Source organism: Penicillium chermesinum, assembly GCF_028974085.1.
Source record: "Penicillium chermesinum strain IBT 19713 chromosome Unknown utg000006l:1.0-2335141.0:1.0-2336784.0, whole genome shotgun sequence".
Taxonomy (NCBI): Eukaryota; Fungi; Ascomycota; class Eurotiomycetes; order Eurotiales; family Aspergillaceae; genus Penicillium; species Penicillium chermesinum.
In genome coordinates this window covers 1,054,402-1,075,593 of record NW_026695316.1, presented here as the reverse complement: position 1 = coordinate 1,075,593, position 21,192 = coordinate 1,054,402, and the positions used below count along the sequence as shown (strand labels likewise).

The 21,192-nt window shown below is 52.2% G+C and overlaps 10 protein-coding genes across 10 annotated transcripts; 3 read left to right on the top strand and 7 right to left on the bottom strand.

Moving 5' to 3' along the window:
- Positions 1 to 797: 797 nt before the first annotated feature.
- Positions 798 to 2,119, top strand: N7468_008192 (uncharacterized protein; the record flags this gene model as incomplete). Its single annotated transcript, XM_058477488.1, has 5 exons — positions 798 to 968; positions 1,021 to 1,168; positions 1,231 to 1,650; positions 1,717 to 1,750; positions 1,804 to 2,119. The coding sequence occupies 5 exons, from the start codon at positions 798 to 800 to the stop codon at positions 2,117 to 2,119; spliced, it is 1,089 nt and encodes a 362-aa protein (XP_058327833.1).
- Positions 2,120 to 2,542: 423 nt separating this feature from the next.
- Positions 2,543 to 2,980, top strand: N7468_008191 (YjgH family protein; the record flags this gene model as incomplete). The annotated part of the gene is made up of 1 exon (XM_058477487.1): positions 2,543 to 2,980. One exon carries the CDS (start codon positions 2,543 to 2,545, stop codon positions 2,978 to 2,980), a length of 438 nt encoding a protein of 145 aa, XP_058327832.1.
- A 181-nt stretch (positions 2,981 to 3,161) lies between these two features.
- N7468_008190 (uncharacterized protein) lies at positions 3,162 to 6,253 on the top strand (the record flags this gene model as incomplete). Its single annotated transcript, XM_058477486.1, has 3 exons — positions 3,162 to 3,817; positions 3,885 to 6,181; positions 6,246 to 6,253. 3 exons carry the CDS (start codon positions 3,162 to 3,164, stop codon positions 6,251 to 6,253), a joined length of 2,961 nt encoding a protein of 986 aa, XP_058327831.1.
- Positions 6,254 to 7,330: 1,077 nt separating this feature from the next.
- On the bottom strand, positions 7,331 to 8,374 carry N7468_008189 (sterol desaturase family protein; the record flags this gene model as incomplete). The annotated part of the gene is made up of 1 exon (XM_058477485.1): positions 7,331 to 8,374. One exon carries the CDS (start codon positions 8,372 to 8,374, stop codon positions 7,331 to 7,333), a length of 1,044 nt encoding a protein of 347 aa, XP_058327830.1.
- A 459-nt stretch (positions 8,375 to 8,833) lies between these two features.
- Positions 8,834 to 9,289, bottom strand: N7468_008188 (uncharacterized protein; the record flags this gene model as incomplete). Its single annotated transcript, XM_058477484.1, has 1 exon — positions 8,834 to 9,289. One exon carries the CDS (start codon positions 9,287 to 9,289, stop codon positions 8,834 to 8,836), a length of 456 nt encoding a protein of 151 aa, XP_058327829.1.
- Positions 9,290 to 10,181: 892 nt separating this feature from the next.
- Positions 10,182 to 11,097, bottom strand: N7468_008187 (ankyrin repeat domain-containing protein; the record flags this gene model as incomplete). Its single annotated transcript, XM_058477483.1, has 2 exons — positions 10,182 to 10,674; positions 10,727 to 11,097. 2 exons carry the CDS (start codon positions 11,095 to 11,097, stop codon positions 10,182 to 10,184), a joined length of 864 nt encoding a protein of 287 aa, XP_058327828.1.
- A 791-nt stretch (positions 11,098 to 11,888) lies between these two features.
- N7468_008186 (SEC14 family lipid-binding protein) lies at positions 11,889 to 13,501 on the bottom strand (the record flags this gene model as incomplete). The annotated part of the gene is made up of 4 exons (XM_058477482.1): positions 11,889 to 12,392; positions 12,464 to 12,838; positions 12,934 to 13,075; positions 13,191 to 13,501. 4 exons carry the CDS (start codon positions 13,499 to 13,501, stop codon positions 11,889 to 11,891), a joined length of 1,332 nt encoding a protein of 443 aa, XP_058327827.1.
- Positions 13,502 to 14,138: 637 nt separating this feature from the next.
- Positions 14,139 to 16,929, bottom strand: N7468_008185 (putative transcription factor (Snd1/p100); the record flags this gene model as incomplete). Its single annotated transcript, XM_058477481.1, has 4 exons — positions 14,139 to 14,405; positions 14,488 to 16,352; positions 16,382 to 16,652; positions 16,792 to 16,929. 4 exons carry the CDS (start codon positions 16,927 to 16,929, stop codon positions 14,139 to 14,141), a joined length of 2,541 nt encoding a protein of 846 aa, XP_058327826.1.
- Positions 16,930 to 17,292: 363 nt separating this feature from the next.
- On the bottom strand, positions 17,293 to 18,334 carry sod1 (superoxide dismutase SOD1; the record flags this gene model as incomplete). The annotated part of the gene is made up of 5 exons (XM_058477480.1): positions 17,293 to 17,315; positions 17,369 to 17,465; positions 17,522 to 17,673; positions 17,726 to 17,905; positions 18,322 to 18,334. 5 exons carry the CDS (start codon positions 18,332 to 18,334, stop codon positions 17,293 to 17,295), a joined length of 465 nt encoding a protein of 154 aa, XP_058327825.1.
- A 923-nt stretch (positions 18,335 to 19,257) lies between these two features.
- On the bottom strand, positions 19,258 to 20,493 carry N7468_008183 (sedoheptulose-7-phosphate:D-glyceraldehyde-3-phosphate transaldolase TAL1; the record flags this gene model as incomplete). Its single annotated transcript, XM_058477479.1, has 4 exons — positions 19,258 to 19,878; positions 19,984 to 20,267; positions 20,365 to 20,376; positions 20,436 to 20,493. The coding sequence occupies 4 exons, from the start codon at positions 20,491 to 20,493 to the stop codon at positions 19,258 to 19,260; spliced, it is 975 nt and encodes a 324-aa protein (XP_058327824.1).
- Between the last annotated feature and the right edge of the window lie 699 nt (positions 20,494 to 21,192).

Below are 21,192 nucleotides of genomic sequence, written 5' to 3'. Positions count from 1 at the left end.
CAAGAAACTGGGTGGGCCGATCAAGCAGACTGCTCCTTTTCCTCGAAACCTGTCAAGCAGGCTGTCAAGCAGGCTGTCAAGCAGGGACATGACTCGCCACGGGAAGCGCGGATGAAGGATCAGATCATCCATGCATCATAGCGCCCTTCTCATACCGCGGCATCTGCCTTTTGTGCCGCAATCGACCCGGGTAAGCGCAAAGTAGGAGCCTTATCACCGAAGCTCGAAGATCTATGCCCGAGTTCAGCGATAGTCTGTGGAACCGTCCAGGTGTGAGCGGGTCCCCGGTCATCGAGTAAGCTGCACGTGTCGCTCTTCACCATTGTTCCTGCGCCTGTCGGGCCTAGCCTGGCTGTGAAGATTGCCAGAAAAGGAAAAGCCCGTTCCTGATCAACCGTCGCTCGTGCAACTTGTTCCCAGCTGTACGGAGTAGATCGACCCCGCTTGCATTTGCTGCTGGTCAGGGGCCGAAACGGTGCACCGAGAACGAGGACGCTAAACAACTCCGCTTCCATCCTTGAAACTTAGATACAACTTTCCGTAACAACCAACAATTATTGGTCCAGAGGCTGGATATCTACGTATGCCACATTACGAAACGGATCTACTCCGAGAGAAGAATTAAAATTCCGGTCTTTTATGGTGGACCCGTGCGATCGTGGGTAATGCTGTATCTTCACCCCTCTTTCCTAGCATCTGGGCCCCCTCGTATATGAAGAAGGGCCTGACTATGCCGGCGGATTTCTCTTCAGGCTGTCTTATGGGTTGTGTCGCGTCAATGGATTGACGATCCCATCATGGTCAATTATGATACCAACGTCGACTATAGCGACAGTCGAACGGCTGAGCTCAATAGTGTGGCATGGGTCCTCACAGGGGCAGCGACTGTGGCGGTCGGGTTGAAGTTGTACAGTCGCCTCGACAAGAAGTTGGCAGGATGGGACGACTTCTTCATCTTCTGGTCGATGGTAGAGCTTTTCTCTGAATTTCCTTTGATCGTGGCTAATCTAAACTCTGTAGGCAATCAGTATCATTGGCTCGGCATTGACGACGTATTCTGCATCCTTAAGGCTGGGGCGACATACCGCCGCCGTTGTTTCTGAATATGGTATGGATGCCCTGAGCAAGGCATTGTTCTGGCAACAAATCGGATATCCTTTCAATATTGGTATGTCTTGTAGATTCCTTTTGAAGTGAGGCTTCGTGCGACGCATGCCAACAATTCTGCAGGATCATATAGTTTCCCAAACATCTCCATCGCAATCCTTATCGACCATCTCCTTGAACCAAATCCAACTCGCGCTCGTTGGCTATACGGGATGGTGATTTTCCAGGTCATATTCGCCTTGATCTCCGTTTTCCTCGTGTTTTTTCAATGTAACCCGACTTCGCTTCTATGGGATTCGCGGGTCGCTGGTACATGTTGGAATCCAGCAATCTTTTTGAACTTCAGCTATGCCGTCGGAGGATACACGGCCGTCACCGATATTGTTCTCGCCGTTGTTCCTATTGCCTCATTCTGGAACTTGCAGATGAGACGCTCGACGAAGATTTCCGTCAGCATCATGATGGGATTAACCTTGCTTTCTGCTGTCCTCACTGCCGTTAAGACTGCATATTTGAAGCTTTTCATCGACCACAGCGATCCATGTGAGAACTCTCCGCTCTTCGTTGCTGGATTGAGCTTGGAAAAATATACTGACTGGACTATAACAGTATGGAATGTCATCCCATTAATCCTATTAGGACTGTACGTCAAGGCCTCCTCCAATGCCCAAATCTCCCATCTAACGTCTATTCTAGTACCGAGTCCAATGTGGTCATTATCGCTGCCTGCGCCCCAACTTTGCGCCCGTTTTTCCGCAAAATCATCACGGGAGCCAAGAGCTCTTCGGCTCGGAACACGTCGCGGCTGCAATCAGGATCCGACTTAAAGCTGACGGTTCGCAGTGGAGGATCTAAAAAAAGCACCAAGTATCGTGTAAAGGACCCGGAAGCGGGGGCGAGTGGTGAAAACCTCAATGCCGACAATCACGGCATCTGGCTATCTACTGAGGTTATCGTCGAAAGTGACGCTGAAGCGAACTCGATCTTCTACATAGAGCCCCATCCGCGGTGAAACGCAGCCATTCTCCAGTTATGGTCTCATATGACAGGTCCGAAATCCAGATGCAAATATCTTTTTCCTTATGGGTCGGTTTTAGTATGCATTTTCAACGGTTTTGGGGTGTTTTGCATGGTGGCTTGAGCTACCCAGAAGTCTCACGACGGTTCCATAAGCGATGTCTTAGCTTACGATAGTGCTCTTGGATGTATCAATATCGGAATTGTTCAGAAGAAGTTACTAGTATTGAGGTCCATTGATTTACAGTCGGCGTACAGTCCCATCTGGTATAGTGCATTTCGACCATACTGACTTTTGTTTCATATAGGTCAACTTGAGGTGCCGCTGCCAGCCCCGCGTTTGACTCATACTAGTAGTTTTCTTCCGAAGCTAAGACCCGTACTATGTCTTCATTTTCACTTTTCCAAGAAACGAGTCATGGCTTCAAAGGCCCAGAGCAAGCAATTATTCAGCACTAGCTCCCCTTGGGAAGTTTCAATCGGCTATTATCGTGCTATACGTCGTGGCAATCTAATATTCGTGGCCGGGTCAACTGCAACAGACCCAACATCTCCACCGGAAGCTCCAAAAGTACGATTTCCCGGTGACGCTCGCCGGCAGACAATTTTGATCCTCCAGGAGATCATCCAAGCGATTCAGGCCGTTGGTGGCAAGGGAGCTGAGGATGTGGTCCGGTGCAAGATGTACGTGAGGCGCAAGGAAGACACTTCAGCAGTAGCAGCAGGTTTCAAGGAAATATTGGGCCAGGACGGTACCGGCAGAATTGGAACGACTGCCACGATGATTGTTGTGAATGGATTCGTCGATGATGAAATGCTAGTGGAAATTGAAGTTGATGCGATTGCGGACGATTGAAGAACGGATATGCTTGATGTTGATGAGATGGTCGGATATACATTAGGGTGGTTATTGAGCTGCGAGGCTGTTCTTTTTCAATTTCCAGACTGCCTAAGAATGACCTATTTGTAAGGATGGTCCAAGGACAGACAATGTATTCAAGCAAATGGTTCATACCATCAATCAATCGTCACTTCCAATGAATTTACTTGTAGATGGAATGTCCCACATAGAGCGGCCCATCACCGCCCGCGCCGCCCAAAAGCTGCGCCAAACACCACCTCAGCTCCATCCGGCTCAGCTCGTCAGCAACATGTGGCTCCAATCGGCGCTTCTTGTCGCTGCGTGCATATCGCCTGCGGCTGCTATCTTCTCCGATGAGGTCAATCATATTGACTTCCACCATGCGCTCCTAGGCGCTCCCTCGCCCGACTCGACATTCTTCCTCAGACCCTCCGCCGCCTCCAACGCCTCCCTCCTCTACACTATCTCCGATAGATCGATCCTCGGTGCGGTGAATCCCCGCGATGGTGCTGTTATCTGGCGCCAGAACCTGACCCGTTTCGGAGCTGGAGCTGGCTCGGCCGGCTTCATGCGTGGCTCTGATGGAAGTAATGCTGTGGTCAGCGCTGCGGGCCAATCTGTCTCATCCTGGAGTGCCCAGGACGGCAAATTGATCTGGAACAAACAGCTCCCCGGCTTGGCAGCTGATCTTGAGATCCTGGAGCTTGAGGACCCTGCTTCGAAGTCGGCTGCGAAAGATGCGCTTGTGCTCAGTGGTGGTGAAGGCGCTGCTGTTTTGAGACTGTTGGACGGTGATTCTGGCGCGACAAAGTGGGAATACAAGGATGACAGGTGAGGACATTCTAGAGATCCAGGAAGCTGGTTTCACATGGTCATGGCTAATATATCGGGTTTTTAGTGGCGACCTCCCCTTCCAAGTGTCCTCTTCGCCCACCGAAGTCTTCTATATTTCGCTTCAGTCGGCCCTGTTGAAAGGCTACAAGATCAAGGTTACCGCATTGGACCCGGTTACCGGTCGCCAAACTCGCCAAACTGTGTTGAGTTCGGAAAACGAGATCACGGGCCCTGAGTCTGTTCTTCATGTTGGGTCTAACATCGCCTCGCCCTTGATTGTGTGGAGCGATAAGGCCCAGAAGGCTCTGAAGGTCAACATCATCGGGACCAAGCCTGTCATGACCCTGAATATCGAGAGCACATCCCAGTCTACTCGGGAGCTGCAAAAGACCGACCCTGCTGCATTGGAAATTAAGAAGATTTCTGTTCATGCTCCTCAGAAGCTCACATCTCTTCCGCATTTCCTCGTTCACTACAAGACGGCAAAGGGTTCCTGGGCCGAGGTTTACCACGTCGATCTGAAGACCTCAACTGCGAAGAAGGCGTATGAGCTGGAATTCGCCGCAGGGCAAGCTGTGTTTGCTACAAGCAATGTCCATGCCAATGTGTACTTCACGCGCATCTCCGAGCTGAACACTGGAGTCTGGTCATCTGCATCTAGTGAGGCTGTCAGCGTCTCGCGTGCTGATGGATGGGCCTATGACGAGCCGATCCATGCCGTAGCGGAAGTCATTCCCAAGGGCAAGAGCGTTGCTGTACGTGCTGCCGTCCTACGGGAACATGGCGTCTGGGAATTGATTCGGAATGGCGAGTCCGCGTGGGTGAGACACGAGGAACTTATTGATGCAGTTGCTGCTGATTGGGTGGACCATGGTGATCAACAGCATCTTGCACACGAATTGGAAGTCGAGAGCCACGAAAGCTTGCTGGGCGCCTACATCCATCGTGTGAAGCGCCACCTTTGCGACCTCGAGGGTTTCCCTGAATGGGTGAAAGAACTGCCTCGCCGTGTCGTGGGCAGTGTTCTTTCTGATGAGGTGACCAATCTTGATAGCTTTGGAGTTTCCAAAACGGTCGTTGTCGCTACCAAAAGCGGCCGTCTCTACGCTTTGAACACCGGCAAGCAAGGTGCAGTGGAATGGCATGTCCAGGCATCGGAGACTGCTCCCTGGGATGTAAAGGGAATTGTGATTCGGCCTGGAAAGGCTATTATCTATGCTAGCGATGGCAGCTCTGTGACCGTCAACACCACTAGTGGTACTGTCACCGGACGCTTCGACGGCCAGAACCGCAAATTCCAGACCTTTACCGTCCTGGAGTCTAATGATGTCCTCGGCATCCAGGAAGACGGCTCCCCTGCCTCTACTTTTGATGTTCCTGGATTTCTAGTGACCACCAGTTCTGACGGCCGTATCCTGGGTTGGACGGCTCAAGATAACAAAACCCCCGCTTGGGAGTTTGTGCCTCCCGCCGGCGAAAAGGTTATCCAGGCTATTGGCCGCCCTGTGCATGACCCAGTCGCGTCGATTGGTAAGGTCCTTGGTGATCGCTCTGTTCTGTACAAGTATCTCAATCCGAACCTTGCCCTGGTAACCGCCGTTGATGAAAAGAAGCATACCGCCAGCTTCTACTTGTTGGATGGTGTGTCTGGCAAGGTTCTGTATTCCACCACACAAGCTGGCGTGGACTCTGCCCAGCCTATTACCTCTGCGATCTCCGAGAACTGGTTCGCCTACTCTTTCTTCGGTGATGCCGTTACCGAGTCGTCAGCCAAGGGTTACCAACTCGTCGTCTCGGAGCTCTATGAGTCCCCTGTGGTAAACGACCGCGGCCCATTGGATGCAGCTGGCAATTACTCCAGTCTTCATAGTAACAGCGGACAACTCCTCCCCGTGCCACACGTCATTTCACAGGCTTTCATTATCAACGAGCCTATCTCCCACATGGCTGTGACCCAGACCCGACAAGGTATCACTACTCGCCAACTTATCTGCACCCTCCCATCAACGCAGTCGATCGTTGCGATCCCACGCCCTGTTTTGGATCCTCGCCGGCCCGTCGATCGGGACCCAACCTCGGCGGAGGCCGAGGAGGGACTCTTCCGCTATAGTCCATTCCTGGAATTTGATGGAAAATGGTTCTTGACCCATGCTCGCGATGTAGCTGGAATCCAGACTGTATTGTCGGAGCCTACTCTGCTCGAGAGTACGAGCCTGATTTTCGCTTTTGGCGGCGATATCTTCGGCACCCGTGCTACGCCCAGCCAAGCATTTGATATTCTCGGCAAAAACTTCTCCAAACTGCAGCTTGTGCTCACCGTAGTGGCACTCGCGTTTGGGGTTGGGTTTTTGGCCCCCCATGGTAAGCCCTTTTGTTCCTGTGCATAGATGATGTCTCCGTACATTTGCTAACCTTGGATTCCCAGGTCCGTAAAAAGCAAGTTAATGCATTGTGGAAGGCCTAAGTCTGGTAATCATGTACCCGGAAATGCATATACCTATTTCTTAAAGAGTGTAATCTATGATTTTGCCATTGATCTTCCCTCAAGCCCCATCCTGAGAGAGGATGACTGCGCATAGTCGACTGCGCATTCTATTTCAAATATAGCCGGTTTCGCAAACATCCGGCCTTATCACCAAACCACATTTCTATCATCCTAGTCCCATTAGGCGCATCAAGACGGCCTCTGCAAGCCGCCAGCGAAGTTTCGTTGCGCCTTATGGACCCTCATCATATCTCCAATGGAGTCGCACTTTGCCAGCCATCCCAACGCAGGGTTTATGGGGGGCCGCGACAATCGTTATTAAAGAATCCCACTATCCATGAAACCTCTCTATCCAGTTCTCTTTTTTCACATTTTAGATTCCGCCGTGGGCTATCATACAGTCAATATGGTGCTGCTCGTCACAGTTCCCTTTTGATGCTTCCGTCGGGAGAGGTAAGGCGGATAGGCAGGATCAGCTCCTAGTATTATCGGCTTCAATGTTGGCGGCACTGCATTTACGCTAGTAGAATGTGCAGGATAGGTCTACATGTATACGGTGTAAATCGTTATTATCCACCAGGTGCTAATGGACTAGCTCCCCACTGCTCATCCTTTTGTCACAGGATTGACCCCAGCCCTGGACCGAAGGGTGCTGTTAGGAGATCGAGAATGTGTACTAGCGCTATGTGGCAACAGGATGAGCAGGTATATATGGAATATATGTAGTACCTTAGCACCGGTGCATACGGATAATGAATGGCTGCGATCTGGGCTACAATACTATACTATTTGTATGTTGTATCTACATAACTTAGCAATACATTAGGGGGGACTTCATGAATATTCACAGCTGAAATCTAGCCTGCTCAGCCTGGTATCAAAACAAAAAAAAAAGAAAGCAAAAAGCGACATCATATCGTCTCACTCCGTCCGCATTTTAGGGATGTTGGACAGAACGCTAAAGAATCATTTGAGTTATATAGTCGACCCCGCCCAAGTGGCAGGTCTTAGCAAGTCACCAGCCTTTAGTAAAAATGCATAACCGACGTATTCTCATAATCGATATTTTGCGGCACAGACTCGACCCGATCACAGCAGGTGCCGAAAATCCGATCCCAGAGACGAGTCTGCTTGCCATAGTTATAACTGCTCTTCCAGCCCTTGCGGTGGTGCATATCGTGGTCCTCGATGACAAGTTCCGCATTGAACCACCGCAGCACGAAGGTGAAGACATTGGGTGGCGACGCATGGACCCGCAATCCACTGTGGCCGGCCAGCTCAGCATAGACCACGTACTGGTGGCAGATCCACCACTCGTAGAAGCCCATGGGCATACCCATAGCCTTCATGGAGAAATAGGTCATCAGCGGAATCCCCGCGATATCGAAGAACTCCTGCTCCAGGTCCGCATAGAGGGTGAGCAGTGGGTTGGGGTGCTTGGTCAGATGGTGGGTGCGGTGGTACTTCCACAGGAAGGTCACGTCGTGCATCAGGCGGTGGTACCAGTAGAACCAGAAGTCGAGGATGATCCCGTACAAGCCCATCTCCAGCACTAACCAGGGGAGATTGATGCTTGAAGGGGGCTGGGAAGTGCGGTAGGCGAGCATCACGCTGAACATGGGCCGCGCGGTCGCTGTGGAGACGAGCGATCGCACCACCTTGGCCACACCTACATCGGGCACTCCGTCACGCGGATGCTTGTCGCCGTCCAGGAAGCCGTGGATGTGGCCCAGGCGGCGGAGGACATGGAGTTCATGGATTCCGATGGCGTTGAAGGACAAGCTATACAGGAAGAAGGCGGCAATCGGACTCAGATTGTGTCCGGTCCAGAGGACGTAGGCGTGGTGTAGGAGGATGGGAATAATCGCGTGACTGAGTACCCAGCGGTGCATCGACCAATCGGGCACGTAGGGAATCGGGTCCTCTTTTTGGAAAACGGGGACTTCGGTGTCGAGTTTCTCGGGGTGGATGTTGAGCACTTCGAAGAACCAGTGGAAGAGCGTCCACTCCGAGCGCGCCTGGGTGCGCCAGGTGGACTTCATGGAGTCCTTAGGGTTACGGTCAGCCATGTTTGGCGTTTGGCCCAACAGTGGAATTGCGTCTGTGTCGAGGGTTGATGAGGGTGTTCCAACGTTTGGCGCTAAGTCTCTGTCCGCGGGGAACCCAGTGGCATTTAAAGCGTGGGCAATGTCGATCCTTCAGAATTTGGATCCAGTTTTCCAGGACTTATTGGCGCATGTGAACATCCACTTCACACTTTGAGCCTCGGACTGACGTCGATCGTCCCCAACATTTTCAGATCCCCCCCGCTGGGCCCATACGAATCATGGACTCGAGGGTGTCGCGGGGTTCCGGCTGTTCTTAGTGGATCAGGAACGTGAGCCGAATTTTAGGGCTCCAGGGCCCTTGGTCTCTCCTCAGGTAAGCCTACATTGTGCCAAATCCTAGTCTAAAACCCACTACGAGCTTGGCTATCAAATTCCACCGAGCGTTTGCAAATGTAAGAATTACATACCTCAGTTATGATGTCAATCCCAGTAGATCGTCTCGAGGTTGTACCCTGTAGCACAGATAATCGCCGCGAACCTTCGAACGGAGCGTTTATTCCAAATTCGGCAAGGCGTGCCCCTGATCCTGTCACGTGCGCATTGTCTGGGTTGCCCTGATTGGCCAGGGCCCTTGCGCTTGACGCCACTCTTAAAACCAGTCGGTCTCGTCCTCTGCACGTCCTGCATACCGCATACGTCCCAGTGCATATGAACATGGTCTATAGATATCTCCAGCTTCCAATGCTGGAGCCTGGTCGAACAGTTCATTTCCATGTGAGTCAAAGTGTTCAATAGGTGTCCGATGCATCTAGAGGACGGGCTGGGGGTGCTCACATCGTTCATGTGATCGTTCCGCGAAGATTGATGCCCAATTTGAGACTCAAAATCATACGACATATGGTTCATGGATATCGGTGTCCTCTCTTTGACAGTCATGAGATGCTCGGAGAAGATAACCACCTGTGATTTCCGAAACGTTTCGAGATTCGCCGGAATGTACCTGCCTACCCTTTGGTTTATATTTGGAACTATATCAGAATCAGGCGCGGCAAAGATTGCTCGCAAGCGAATCTGCTGGGGCACACGTCTGTCATCCACATAGATGACTTGAACTTGGAGGGATCGCATGTGTGAATCGGTGTCGACCCTGCTAGTCGCTGCACAGTGCCGCGTGGCCTCGGCTTATCTGATCTACGCACTGTGTACCTAGATAGTTATAACGTTGCTTAGATACATCAATATCATACGACCTAAGAGCGCTGATATTGTATAATCAAGACTGAAGACGGGGATAACCTCTGCCCGAGCCAGGCAGCCATTGTCGTTCTCTGCCCTCTCGCCTGATTGATCTAGTGGTATGAGTGAAGCTATGAGTAGTGTGGGCAGTCATACTCCAAAATTCTCCCAGCACAGTCCTACGTCTGTGTTACGGAAGTGGGAGTCGTTCCATCCTGCTTTTTAAAGGTAAAGAGGCTAATGATTGCAGCAGCTCTGACCATGGCTAAAGCACAATTACTGACAAAAATCGAATTTACTGCGATTTAAGGATTTCGATTTGGGCAGACGGTGCCTTTTTCGGCCCCAAATGACGCCAAAAACGGCCGTCCCGGCCCATGCGCTGACTCAGCCGCCGTGCGCATAACAACTCCAATTTGGCCACGCACCAGGTTCCTGGTTCCTATCAGAAGAAACACAGAGGCAAACAGCTACAAGGAACATTGCGCTGATACAAATGTCCATCACTGATTCTTACTGCAGAAGCGAAAACACTATGTTGAAACACGTTTAAACTCCTTCTCCGGCATCCAGCCATCATCGACAGCGTTGATCATAGATGGTGTCTTCTCTCCACTGACTGAAGCAGCTCCACGATCTCTTGATGGTTGTTCAATGCAGCCCAGTCCATCGCACTCCGGTTCGTGGCGTCTTTGATACCAACGTCCGCGCCTTGGTCGACTAGATAGCGCACAACATCCGCCTTTCCCAGCTCCGCCGCTTTATGTAAAGCGGTTCCCAAGCCCATAAAGTAGTATAGTCTCCATGAAGGATAGTGATTTTCGTACATCTTTGAATTCAAAGGAGCTCCTCTCTCGAGCAGTATACCCAGCACCTCGATGATATCCGTTTGACGTTCAACAGCATGGTGAAGAAGTTGCCCTTTGTGAACATCTCCTCCACGATCCAGAAGCAGTTTGACGATGGACAGGGAGGCTTGTTCTACCGCGTAGGACAATGGTGTAAGATCAATGGAACACTGCTTATTTGGGTCGGCTCCGTGATCAAGAAGCCACAGAGTCATATCCTCGTCGTCAACGGCATAACTAGGATAATACCGTAAGTAGTGAGGTTTGGAGAAGCTATGTAATGACTTACCCGAGCGCAGGAGGCCTCAATTCGCTCGTGGGTTGATTAATATCCCATCCACGTTGCAGCAGGGTGTTAAGAACCTCCTTTGATCCATGTCCTATCGCTTCTAGAGCGTAGTCTTGGCTCACTGGCAACCCATGTTGCAAAAATTCAGCGACAACATCCTTCCGATCCCATCTGACAGCCTGGATCATCACGGAGTCAAGTTCATGTATATCCAGCTTAAGAGAAGTCCAGGTGTCGAAAGTTGACTTGAATCTCGCAAAGTCGCCTACCTCGCAGGCAGCCTCCATTTCCCCGATTATCTCCGGAGATGTTTGACGCGGAACAAGAGGCCAGCTGCTCTGGTGCTCTTCTTTGGGAGAAGTTGTAGACATGACGATGGAAATAAGGCTGGGGAATTTCTGTAGTTAGCACTGGCACTCTGGGAATACAGCACGATGCTGGGTGACGCATTCCTAAATATAGTAGTAGACTGCGAAATCTCTCCTATGCCAGCTGGGTCTTGTCTTCACATTGATTGAATTAATTCATCATCTTTGCGGCCCCACCGGCCCCCCCCCGAACCAGAACCGGCCCAGTCGCTTCATCAACTTTCTGAGCAGTGCCGGCCTCGGAGCCAGAATACTAAGACTGATGTAATTCAAGGCTAAGTTCTGATGTGTACTCACTTGATGTAGCGTTGAAGGTATATTAGTATGAATACTTAAAGTACAAATCACGATTTTCTCTTGCTCATCCTAGGAGTCTTTCCCCAGATTGCCAGCAATTGATACATGGCCTGCCAATTAGCAGACCTTCATTCGAGGTACTGCCTGTGAGAGGTTGTAAGACTGGAACTTGAAGATAGCGATATTTCTATGTATTTTTGATATCCCTACGTAGACTTTGGGGCAATAGTGAGTCACGCATCTAAACAGCAGGGAAAGTAGTCTGTCTTGAACAAGTGAACTGGAAGAAACCGAAAAGAAACAATGAAAGCCAGCACATTATCCCGTCTAACGCACCAACATGCAGTGAAATGGCCCGAAGATATGTATTAATCAAACTTTAGCCCGGGCAGGCCCAATGCAAACATAGCCGACCAGAGCCCGTCATCTATCCCATTCTCCAGGGGCGCCCAATATGTAAGCCCTACAAATCGCAAATCCAGCTCTGTCTATTGGATCTATGCCGTGGTAGTGGTAGTCGGCGCCTCGTCGCTCACCGGATTGACATTCACCGGGACCTTTTCGTCCGCAAGAGCATCGCCATTAGTAGCAGTCTCCGTGGCTTCCGCAAGCTTGTTTTCATCCTTCTCCAATTGCTGCGCCGTCTTTCCTGCCTGAGGGACGGGGACAGTCTCGCGGCGCTCCTTGCCGTTCTCGGTGCCCAGCACCTCGATGTTGTCGCCATTGAAAACCATGGGGCCCTTGAGAAGCTCCTTCTTCTCGCCGCGTGCTACGCCGGCAAGTTTCTCTTCGGCTTCGGAGTCTAGGTTGGGCATGTCGCCCCATTGCCACTCCAGATCGCCACCGTATTGCTTGGGGATGCTGGTAGGTTCCATGAAGGATGTGAGGGTCGGGTTGACTTCTGCGGCGGACAGGATGAAGATTTTGGATGTGGTCACAGGGTCAAACCAGCGCTTGACCCACCCCCAGACGGTAGGGAAGAACGAGGGGGCTCCGACAATCTGTGAGAGTTAGAGAATATGCACAGGAGATAGTTCAGGTATGGGACTGAAAAAAGACATGAATCACGTACAAAGATGCGATCTAGCGTCTCGGGGTAGTGTGCTGTTGCCAGGACACTGGCATCTTGCATGTGGCCCTTTAGATTCCAGAACTGCTTAAGTCCCACGCCGCTTACATCGACGATGTTGGTGGAGGTGACAATTGGGGTCTCGGGGTTGGGACGTGACAGAGATGAGCAGAGAGGCATAACAAATCGCAGGAGATTCTCATATAAGGCGAACAGGTTCAAGAGACGAGCGGGCACAGTTGAAGACTTGTGAGTCTCGGGGGCGCTATGGCTCACGGTCGAGTTGTAAGCAGCCATTTCCTTGGAGTTAAGATGCCGGATCTCGAAGACATAGACAGGGATACCGCGGCGGTCGCGGCGGCCAGTCCACTGGGGATACTATACTCGGACAGAAGTGATCAGTACTTGGTCCACTGATGAACTGCCACAAAGCAGGCCAATTAAGCTGCTCAACGCCAGCGCGTAATGCATACCATTCTGCGTGCGGCCTCGTATGAATCGATGCCAATGTTCGCATAGAGCGACTCGATCTTGTTCTCTTTGCGCCAATCCTCGGTATCTTTGAATTGTCCCCAAGCGCCTTCGACGTCGAACCTCCGCGCGCGCAAAAAGCGCCTAGTAAACTTTCGTTAGCACCGGCTTATAATTCCTGACGGCTCCAGTTGGACATAGCCAGTCCAGTACAAGAAACGAAGAGCAAATATAAAGAGAGGAAATGAGGGAAGCATACAGCATAGTCGCGTCGTCGTGGCTCGCATCTTTTGCCTCCACACCCTCTGCCTGCTCCACAGCGGGGGTATAATACCCACGCTCAGCACTGACTTTCTTGAACTCGACCAGCTTCTTCTCTTGTTCGGGGGTTAAATGGTGCAAGTGACCAGCCAGCCAAGCAGTGCCAGCTGCCTGGTCGGCGGAGGCAGCTGGGTCATTATACGAGGCGGAGGTGGTAGAGGTAGTGCGGGTGATGGAGGTGTCCTGTTCAGAGGCTTCCTTGGCTTCTTTGGCTTCCTTGGAAGGCTTGGAGCGCCAAAGCATCTGCATCTTGAAGAAGAAGGGGTACGATCGACGAGCCGTTAGACCCTTATGGAGGTTGAAGGGGAGGTGGAATGAGCGAGTGTCGCGGAGAAAAGGGGCGGTCAGCAATAATTTTTGCGGAGGTGATGGTTCTCCGTTCCCAGGAACCACGCGCTACCACGCGCTTCCGGGGGTCTCTGGTGGAGCCCCATTGCGCCGGATCATACGGATCAAGATCTCTGGAGTCAGCACTTTGAGGTTTATACTTCGAACTGGTTTATCAGCTTAGCCGTCACTTTCATATCTGGTGATCGGCCTTCCGATCTGATACGAGTTCCCCCTCCAGGTAGACTCGCAGAGATCGGCTGGTGACCCACCAAATCGGGAACTATACGAGAAAGATCGGCATTCAAGGGTGCAGTTGGTCAAGATCCTAAAGAAAAAAAAAGGCATTTATGAATTTTGCTGTGCAACAGCACGAAGCAGATGTTGAAAAGAAAGCAACGTTTGGCTAACATCGTCAAATAAGCAAAGTTACAAGATCATGCATCTTCGCATGTGGTATCCTCCTTCGTAAGCTTTTTCTCCCAGGTCCGCTCCCCGCGGAATTTATACAGAACGCGCTACTCGAGAATTTATTTTTCTTTTCCTTAGATACAAAAATTTAGTCCTCGGTCAGGTCACCGTACTCCCAGATGCCCCGACGCTCAGCTTGGGCCTCGGCCTGAAGCTCACGGAGGTTCTCGATAGTTTTGGAGGCGGCACGCTCCCACGCCTTTAGCTTGCGGGGTACCAGGGCCAGGCCCTCGCGAATAATATCAGCATTGATGCTTTGTTCAAGGCTCTCAGAGTTGCCGTCTAAGAGAGTAATATATAGGGTGCCTTCGGCGTCGATATAATCGACGTTAGCGGCCAGCTCGCGGTCGAAGGTCTGTTCACCAATGAAAGAAACGGCATCCGCCATATAATCAGCGGAGGTAGGGAAATTGGATAAAAGAGAAGACAGCGTCAACGGCTTGAGGACGCAGCTTCTGGCCGCTGAACTGTTGGCCCAGAGGGCGGAGGCTGGACCATGGCAGAGATTCGGAGTTACCGAAATCGATATAGACGACCTCCGCCGTCTTGTTCTCGCGGTCATTGCGGCGCACCTTGGCACGGTACCAGTTGCCATCTTCACTGAACTGGGCAGAGACCCAGTCGCCTGCCTTGGGCGCACCTTCGAGGGGCTTGGCATTGGCCTTGTCGAGGTGGAAGGCGCGGAAGGACGACATTAGCTCCGTCAGGGCACTGGTGCCTTGGCCGATTTGCTGAAGCTTTAGGCGACCGGTGGCGGGGTCAACGTGGGTGATGGTCACGTCGCGGTAGTCCTTGCGTCGAGCGGAGGCGTCTTCGGTATCAGCTCCACCGTTGGAGTGAGTTGCCTCGGCGGCCTCGGCCTCAGCCGCTTCCTTGTTGGGATCGTAGTCGTGCCAGAGACCCTTGCGAGCATCCTTGGCGCGCTCTTCTGCTGCGAAGTACTCGTTGGCGTGGCCGGATTGCTCGGCGGAGTATGCGTGGACAGTGGCAAGACCTTCCTCGAGCAAAATCTTGGTGAAGTTCTCCTTGTTTACGTACAGAGTACCGATGAACCCACCGACCTTGTCGATGGTCTCAACATCAATCTCAACGTCGCGTTGCAAGCAACGGCGGTTAGCAAGGTCATGGGCTTCTTGACCGAATGGCTCGCCAGCCTCACCCGGCCCGCGGGCAGATCGAGGGGCACGAATACCAGACAGGACCAGAGTAAGCTTAGCGTTCTCGCGGGGAACCAGGACAGTGAAACGGGAGCCGGACTTGACAAAGTCGACCACAGCTGGGATACGCTTTGATCGCTGCAAGACGCCGACTTCGAGCTTAGCTTTCTGGACATTCTCCGAGTAATCTACCAGCTGCTTAGCCTTGGGGGGCTTGGGGTTCCACATCCCGCGGCCTTCCTTCTGGGCCTCAGCTTCAGCAACCAAGAGTGAATCGTAGTCGGGGGAGCGGTCATCGTCGTCCGCACGGTGGCGAATCACAGAAGCATAACCGGCCTCGACCAATGCCAGACCAACATCAGTGTTGCCCTGGACAACGGTAGCAACTTCACGCTCCTCGAAGCCCTCGGTGGCAGGCTTCTTTCCATTGACGGTAACCTTGACGTGCTTACCGATAATACGCTTGCGCAGGAACTCCTTAGCATCTGCAGAGAATGGAGATTGCTTGGGGTCAGAAGGCTTGGGTTGACGAATGCTCGTGATGCTGATCTTCTTCTCTTGGCCGGCCTTGTTTCGGATGAAGATAGTATCAGCATTGAGGACGCGGGTGACAGTATAGTCGGCTGCGGCAGCACCGGTCGCCCTGGGGACGGCTAGATTGGTGAAGATACCCTTGCGGGCGTCCTTGGCACTGCGCTCGGCCTGGCGAAGACCAGCCATATCACCGCCTAGCAAGGTTGAGTGGTGGTCGTGGCAACGGGCCAAACCCTGCTCCAGCAAGAAACGGGCAATGTTGCCGTTGGGATGCAGGACAGTAGCGATCAATTGACCCTGAGGGGTCACACCGAGGAGAGAGACCTTGACCTTCCGCTGCTGCAGTCGAGATTCCACGAACTGATATGCCTCATCACCAAATGGCTCTCCAGCCTGTTCTTTGCCGTCGGCGGTGGTGCGTTTGGCAGCTGGGCAGCGGATTCCAGCAATAGCCACAATGGTCTGCACATGCTCCTTGGGGGACAACAACAGACGCAGCACAAGCCGGTCTCCATTCAGGATTCTCTCGATAATACCTTCCAGCTGTTGGCCCTTGAATCTCTGCACCAAGGCCGCACCATCGGTCAATTCGTAGCTGGTCTCGATGTGTCCTTGATCGCCGCCGGCCCACCCCCCTTACCCGCATCCTGGGCGAGCGATTCCAGAGCGCGCAGCCGCGCAAGGAAAGCCGCAGTCTCTTCCGATTCATCACTGCGTTTTCCAGCCTCCTCACGGACCTTGCACCATCCCTCTTGCACACTGATATCGGGCAGCTGCGCATCGAAGCCGGGAAGTTTGATGATTCCGTACTCACGCTTGGCGCCAGTTGGAATCGAGTAGACAACGTCGAACTTGATCACCTTACCGACTAAAAGCTCACGCAGGAATTCCCGAGCCTGGAAGCCGTATGCCTAAAACAGAAGAGCGTAATGTCAGTTTCAATATGAAAGCTTGCATCGGGGACGATTCGACGATATTTGTCATTGGGACGGAAAAATCGAAATGAGAATATGTGATCCGTGGAGAGAGGAATCAATTGGTGCTATTTACCTCATCACCCTCACGCCGTAAGCGCGGCGCTGAGACATAGGCCAAGCTCAGGACGCGTTCTTGTCCTGGGTTCTGGACATGTGCCAGGACGACGGTATCGCCCGACAGGACAGACTTCACTCGAGCTTCGAGTGACATGGCGGGGGGACTATCAGCTACGGAGGTAGCAGATAGGAAGGGGTAAAGGAAAAGAAAAACAAAGAAAAACAAAAAAAAAAAGAAGCTGGGGGAAGTAAAGGAGTTGTTCACGGAGGCGAAACGTGGCTCGTTGCTGTGGGGGAAAGCGGTCTGGCCGGCAGATGGGCAAATGGAAGATCGGATACTCCACTCTGCTCTGGAAGGCACACGCCAGGATGAGGTCTTACTCTTCTAAGATAGCGAGCTTATCTGCCATGTCTACATGCTTTATACAGGAGACGGTAAAAAGTGTCACATTCAATTCATCTCTTCCTAGCCAGGTGCTATCCTGAACTTTTAGATCTTGATAATTCGATCCATCATTTAAGCAGCAATGCCGATGACACCTGTTACAATTAGCGTTGATCTTCTTTCGATTTGAAGGTTATATTGCACTTACCGCAAGCAGGGCGGGCACCAGCGTTGCCAGTCTTCTTGGACTCCTCGTTACCACCCTTGCCAAGGTCGTCAGTGCCAGCGTGAACAACCAGGGTGCGCTGGAATCATATTAGCTCTAGTCTTTGTGTAAGCACATTATTTGAGTTTCACTTACGCCAAGAACGCTCTCGGCGCCGATAAGCTTGATCAACTTGTCCTGGACAGAGCCAACGGAGTTGCCCTCAGCATCGGTCTTGAAGTTGCCCAGGTCACCAACGTGACGGTCAGCATCCTGGGGAGCACCGTGGGTCTTGCCGTGGGGGTTGACTTGACGAATGATTAGCCCGATGCTTGCATCCGATATTGTGCTGGCACTTACAGTGAGGACCAGCGGAGGTGCAGCCGTTGGTGTTGTCACCGAACTGGTGGATGTGGAAACCTCGCTCAGCGTTGGCGTCGTGGCCGGTGATGTTCCAGGAGACGCTGGTGGGGGCGTTCTCGTCTGCCTGCTCAAAAGTGACGGTGCCGGAGATCTTGGAGTCTCCGCGAATGACAGCAACTGAAGGATGTCAGTACATCATTCTTCTTCTGCTTCTCATTTGCTTGGAGGTATTGATCTAGCCTATAGATCATCTTCTTCGCGTGCGGTTCATTGGTCAAGCCCCGATCGCCATGCCATAGCCGGAAGGCTCGTCCCAGAGGCACGGGCCGATCAGAGCTTCTCACCCCTGCAGCCCCAGGGAGCTCTGAATTGCCATCGACAGCAATGCAACGGCCCTGAGTACCCGGGGTACGCACAAAGGGTGGAGAGCAATCTGAGTCAGGAAGCAGAGCCGATAGGCCCATTGTCTTCCCCAAGGTGCTCAAATGTGCTCACCCCAAGGTCCTTTCGCCACAGTCCGTGGGGTAGAGGGGGCCCAATGAGGTCGGAGCACGGAATCAGATCTATAGATACTTCTGACCAGATGCACTTACCAGCCTTAACCATTTTGACGGTGATTTAAATCGAATGTATGATCCTGTAAGGAGGGGTAATCTGGGGAGAAAAAAGAGGCAAGAGGTGGGCGGGCCCTCATATAGGCGGATGATGTTGACGTGACTTATACGCCCATACCGGAACAAGCAGTTTCTCATAGCTCTGCGGTACCCAGTACCTGTAACTACTTCCTTTAGTGTGTAATTTTCCGCAGTTTGGGTGCCACCAGAGGTACTTGGTACATCTATTACCACACCAAGACACCCCCACCTGCCTAAGCGGGCGGGAAATACGGCGAGGGGAAATGACGTGAGTTCCCCAACCCCGATGTCGCTCCTTATGTACGCAGTATTCTATAGATCAGAATCATAATGCTTACAGTTGTTATCCTAAGGTGCAATTGGAATCTGGCTGCTATAGTCCATTTCGGAGTTTCTTGAGTCTCTGGACCCTGATGGGTAACACAGGGTGACGCTGTTGCTGCGGGGTCGCACAGGTGCGGACTCTGAATAAGCCGACCTGGCCAGATTCCGGCTTTAGGAGCTCAACGCCTCGGATGGCCCGGTACAAGCCATTCTTATTAGAAACCAAGCATGCCTTACCGTGACAGCGCTGGCCCTCCACATATATGGTTCAAATACTTTCCGAGGTGCCACTCTAGTAGGGCTGATTTATATTGTCCAGCATTTGGGTGGCTCATCAAGAGCTAGAATGCCTTCCAGCTGGTTCTGTATCGATCTACTTTTTCCAGAATGCAGTGGCTAGGACAGTTACAGTTGCGAATTTCAGATTGAACAGGAATAATATTTCATCAATTCATATCTACCGATTCCAAGATTTTTCTCAGGGATCGCCAATTTACAAATCATAGGGCCTATTGCCGGGAAGAGAGGATATCGGGAAACAAAGGGAATGCGCAACAAGAACCAGGCAGCCTAAGCCTTAACCTTCTCAGCGAGAAGGTTCTTGAGGGTGATGGCATCGGCGGCGAACTTGGAGATACCCTCACGCAGCTTCTCCACAGCCATGGCCTCCTCGTTGAAGTCGAAGCGGAAGTCAGCCTCGTTGTGGAGGTACTCCTTCTTGGGAATATCCAGATTGGCGGCGGACGCAGCATCCAGCTTCTTGGGGACGGGGGTGGTGGAGTTGTACAGTTCCTCCAGAAGGTTGGGAGAGATGGTCAGGTAGTCACAGCCAGCAAGCTCGGTGATCTCGCCGGTGTTACGGAAGGAGGCACCCATGACAATGGTCTTGTAGCCATGCTTCTTGTAGTAGTTGTAGATGGTCTGCACCGACTTGACGCCAGGGTCCTCGGTGGCGGCGTAGTCGCGCTTGTGGGCGGCCTTGTACCAGTCGAGGATACGACCGACGAAGGGGGAAATCAGGAAGGCACCGGCCTCGGCGGCGGCGATGGCCTGGACGGGGGAGAAGAGCAGGGTCAGGTTGCAGTTGATGCCGTGCTTGGTCTGCAGAATGTGGGCGGCCTTGATACCCTCGTAGGTGGAGGCGATCTTGATAAGGACACGGTCCTTGGAGACACCGTTCTCTTCGTACAGCTAGTGCGTTGTCAGCATCCCTTGTTCCAGCGCTTTGGGGAAATCCCTTCTTCATATCTGCATATTTCGATGCAGGCACGAAGCTAGCATAGGATTGGATCATACCTTGATGATCTTGAGAGCCTTGTCGACGGAGGCCTGGGTGTTGAAAGACAGCTTGGCGTCGACCTCGGTGGAGACCTTGCCGGGGATGATCTCAAGAATCTTGCGGCCAAACTCAACAAGGAGACGGTCAAGGGTAGCCTCAACCTGCTCATCGATGGAGCCGCCGCTCTTCTTGCCGTAGGCGACAGCGGCGTCGATCAGCGCCGCATATTCGGGCTTCTTGGAAGCAGCCAAGATCAGGGAGGGGTTGGTGGTAGCATCCTGCGGCTTGTACTTGCCGATGGCTACGGATTAGTTAGTCTCAATTCTTTTCATGTATAACACGCCCGGGGGAAGTTGTCGCCATTCGAGTGGCGATCTGGGCTCAGAAGAGATACATACTAGCAAAGTCACCTATTCCACGAGAGTTAGTGAGGGGTTCGACATGCAGATTGGCGATCGGTGGGGCTTACCAGAGTCGCAGACCACGACGGTGCCAGTGGCCTTCAGTTGCTCAAGAGAAGAAGTCATTGTGATTCTGGAGAGAGGATTGTAGAGATGAGTTGGGGTGAAGAAGATAGGTGGCGCTGGCAGGGTATTTGAAGGCGGGGAGCCATAGACCAGAATCCGTTGGAACAGCGACCTTAGAACTACGGAGGTACTTGCCCCTCGCCGCCATTTGCCATAGTTAAGCCAAGTACCGGTGAGTCTAACCTGCTGAACCTCCAGGTGGGATGAAGGTGGGGCCTATGACGCTGCACGGTGAAGTCACTTGTTTCTCACGTTTTCTACCCCTCCATGCTCGACACATCATATTGAATTCATGCTCCCCCAATCATCAATCGTCCTCTGCCAGGACCCAATTGTAGTAGTTCTCTAGAAAAATGAAAGCAATCTTCTCATATCCCCAAATATCACTCCTTACCACCACAGCTGGGGCCTTTAGAGGCGGCCCAGTGTGCTCCGATCGAGCCGGAGCATGGTCGACCGGCCAACGGTCCACCCCGTCCACTACTGCAGCGCGCTGCAACTACACTCACCGAGACCCGGTTAAATATCGCGATCTTCTCCGCAAATCAAGGGATCCGTGTGGCCCTGTTCAATTCATATGCAGCGCTAACCCAACCCCGGGGTCAAGGGAAAATGCGTCATGCGGCTTTAAAACATGCAAGAATAGAAAAGCAAGAAAGACAAAAAGTAACCCCACCCCTCAAAGTAACTATCCGACGA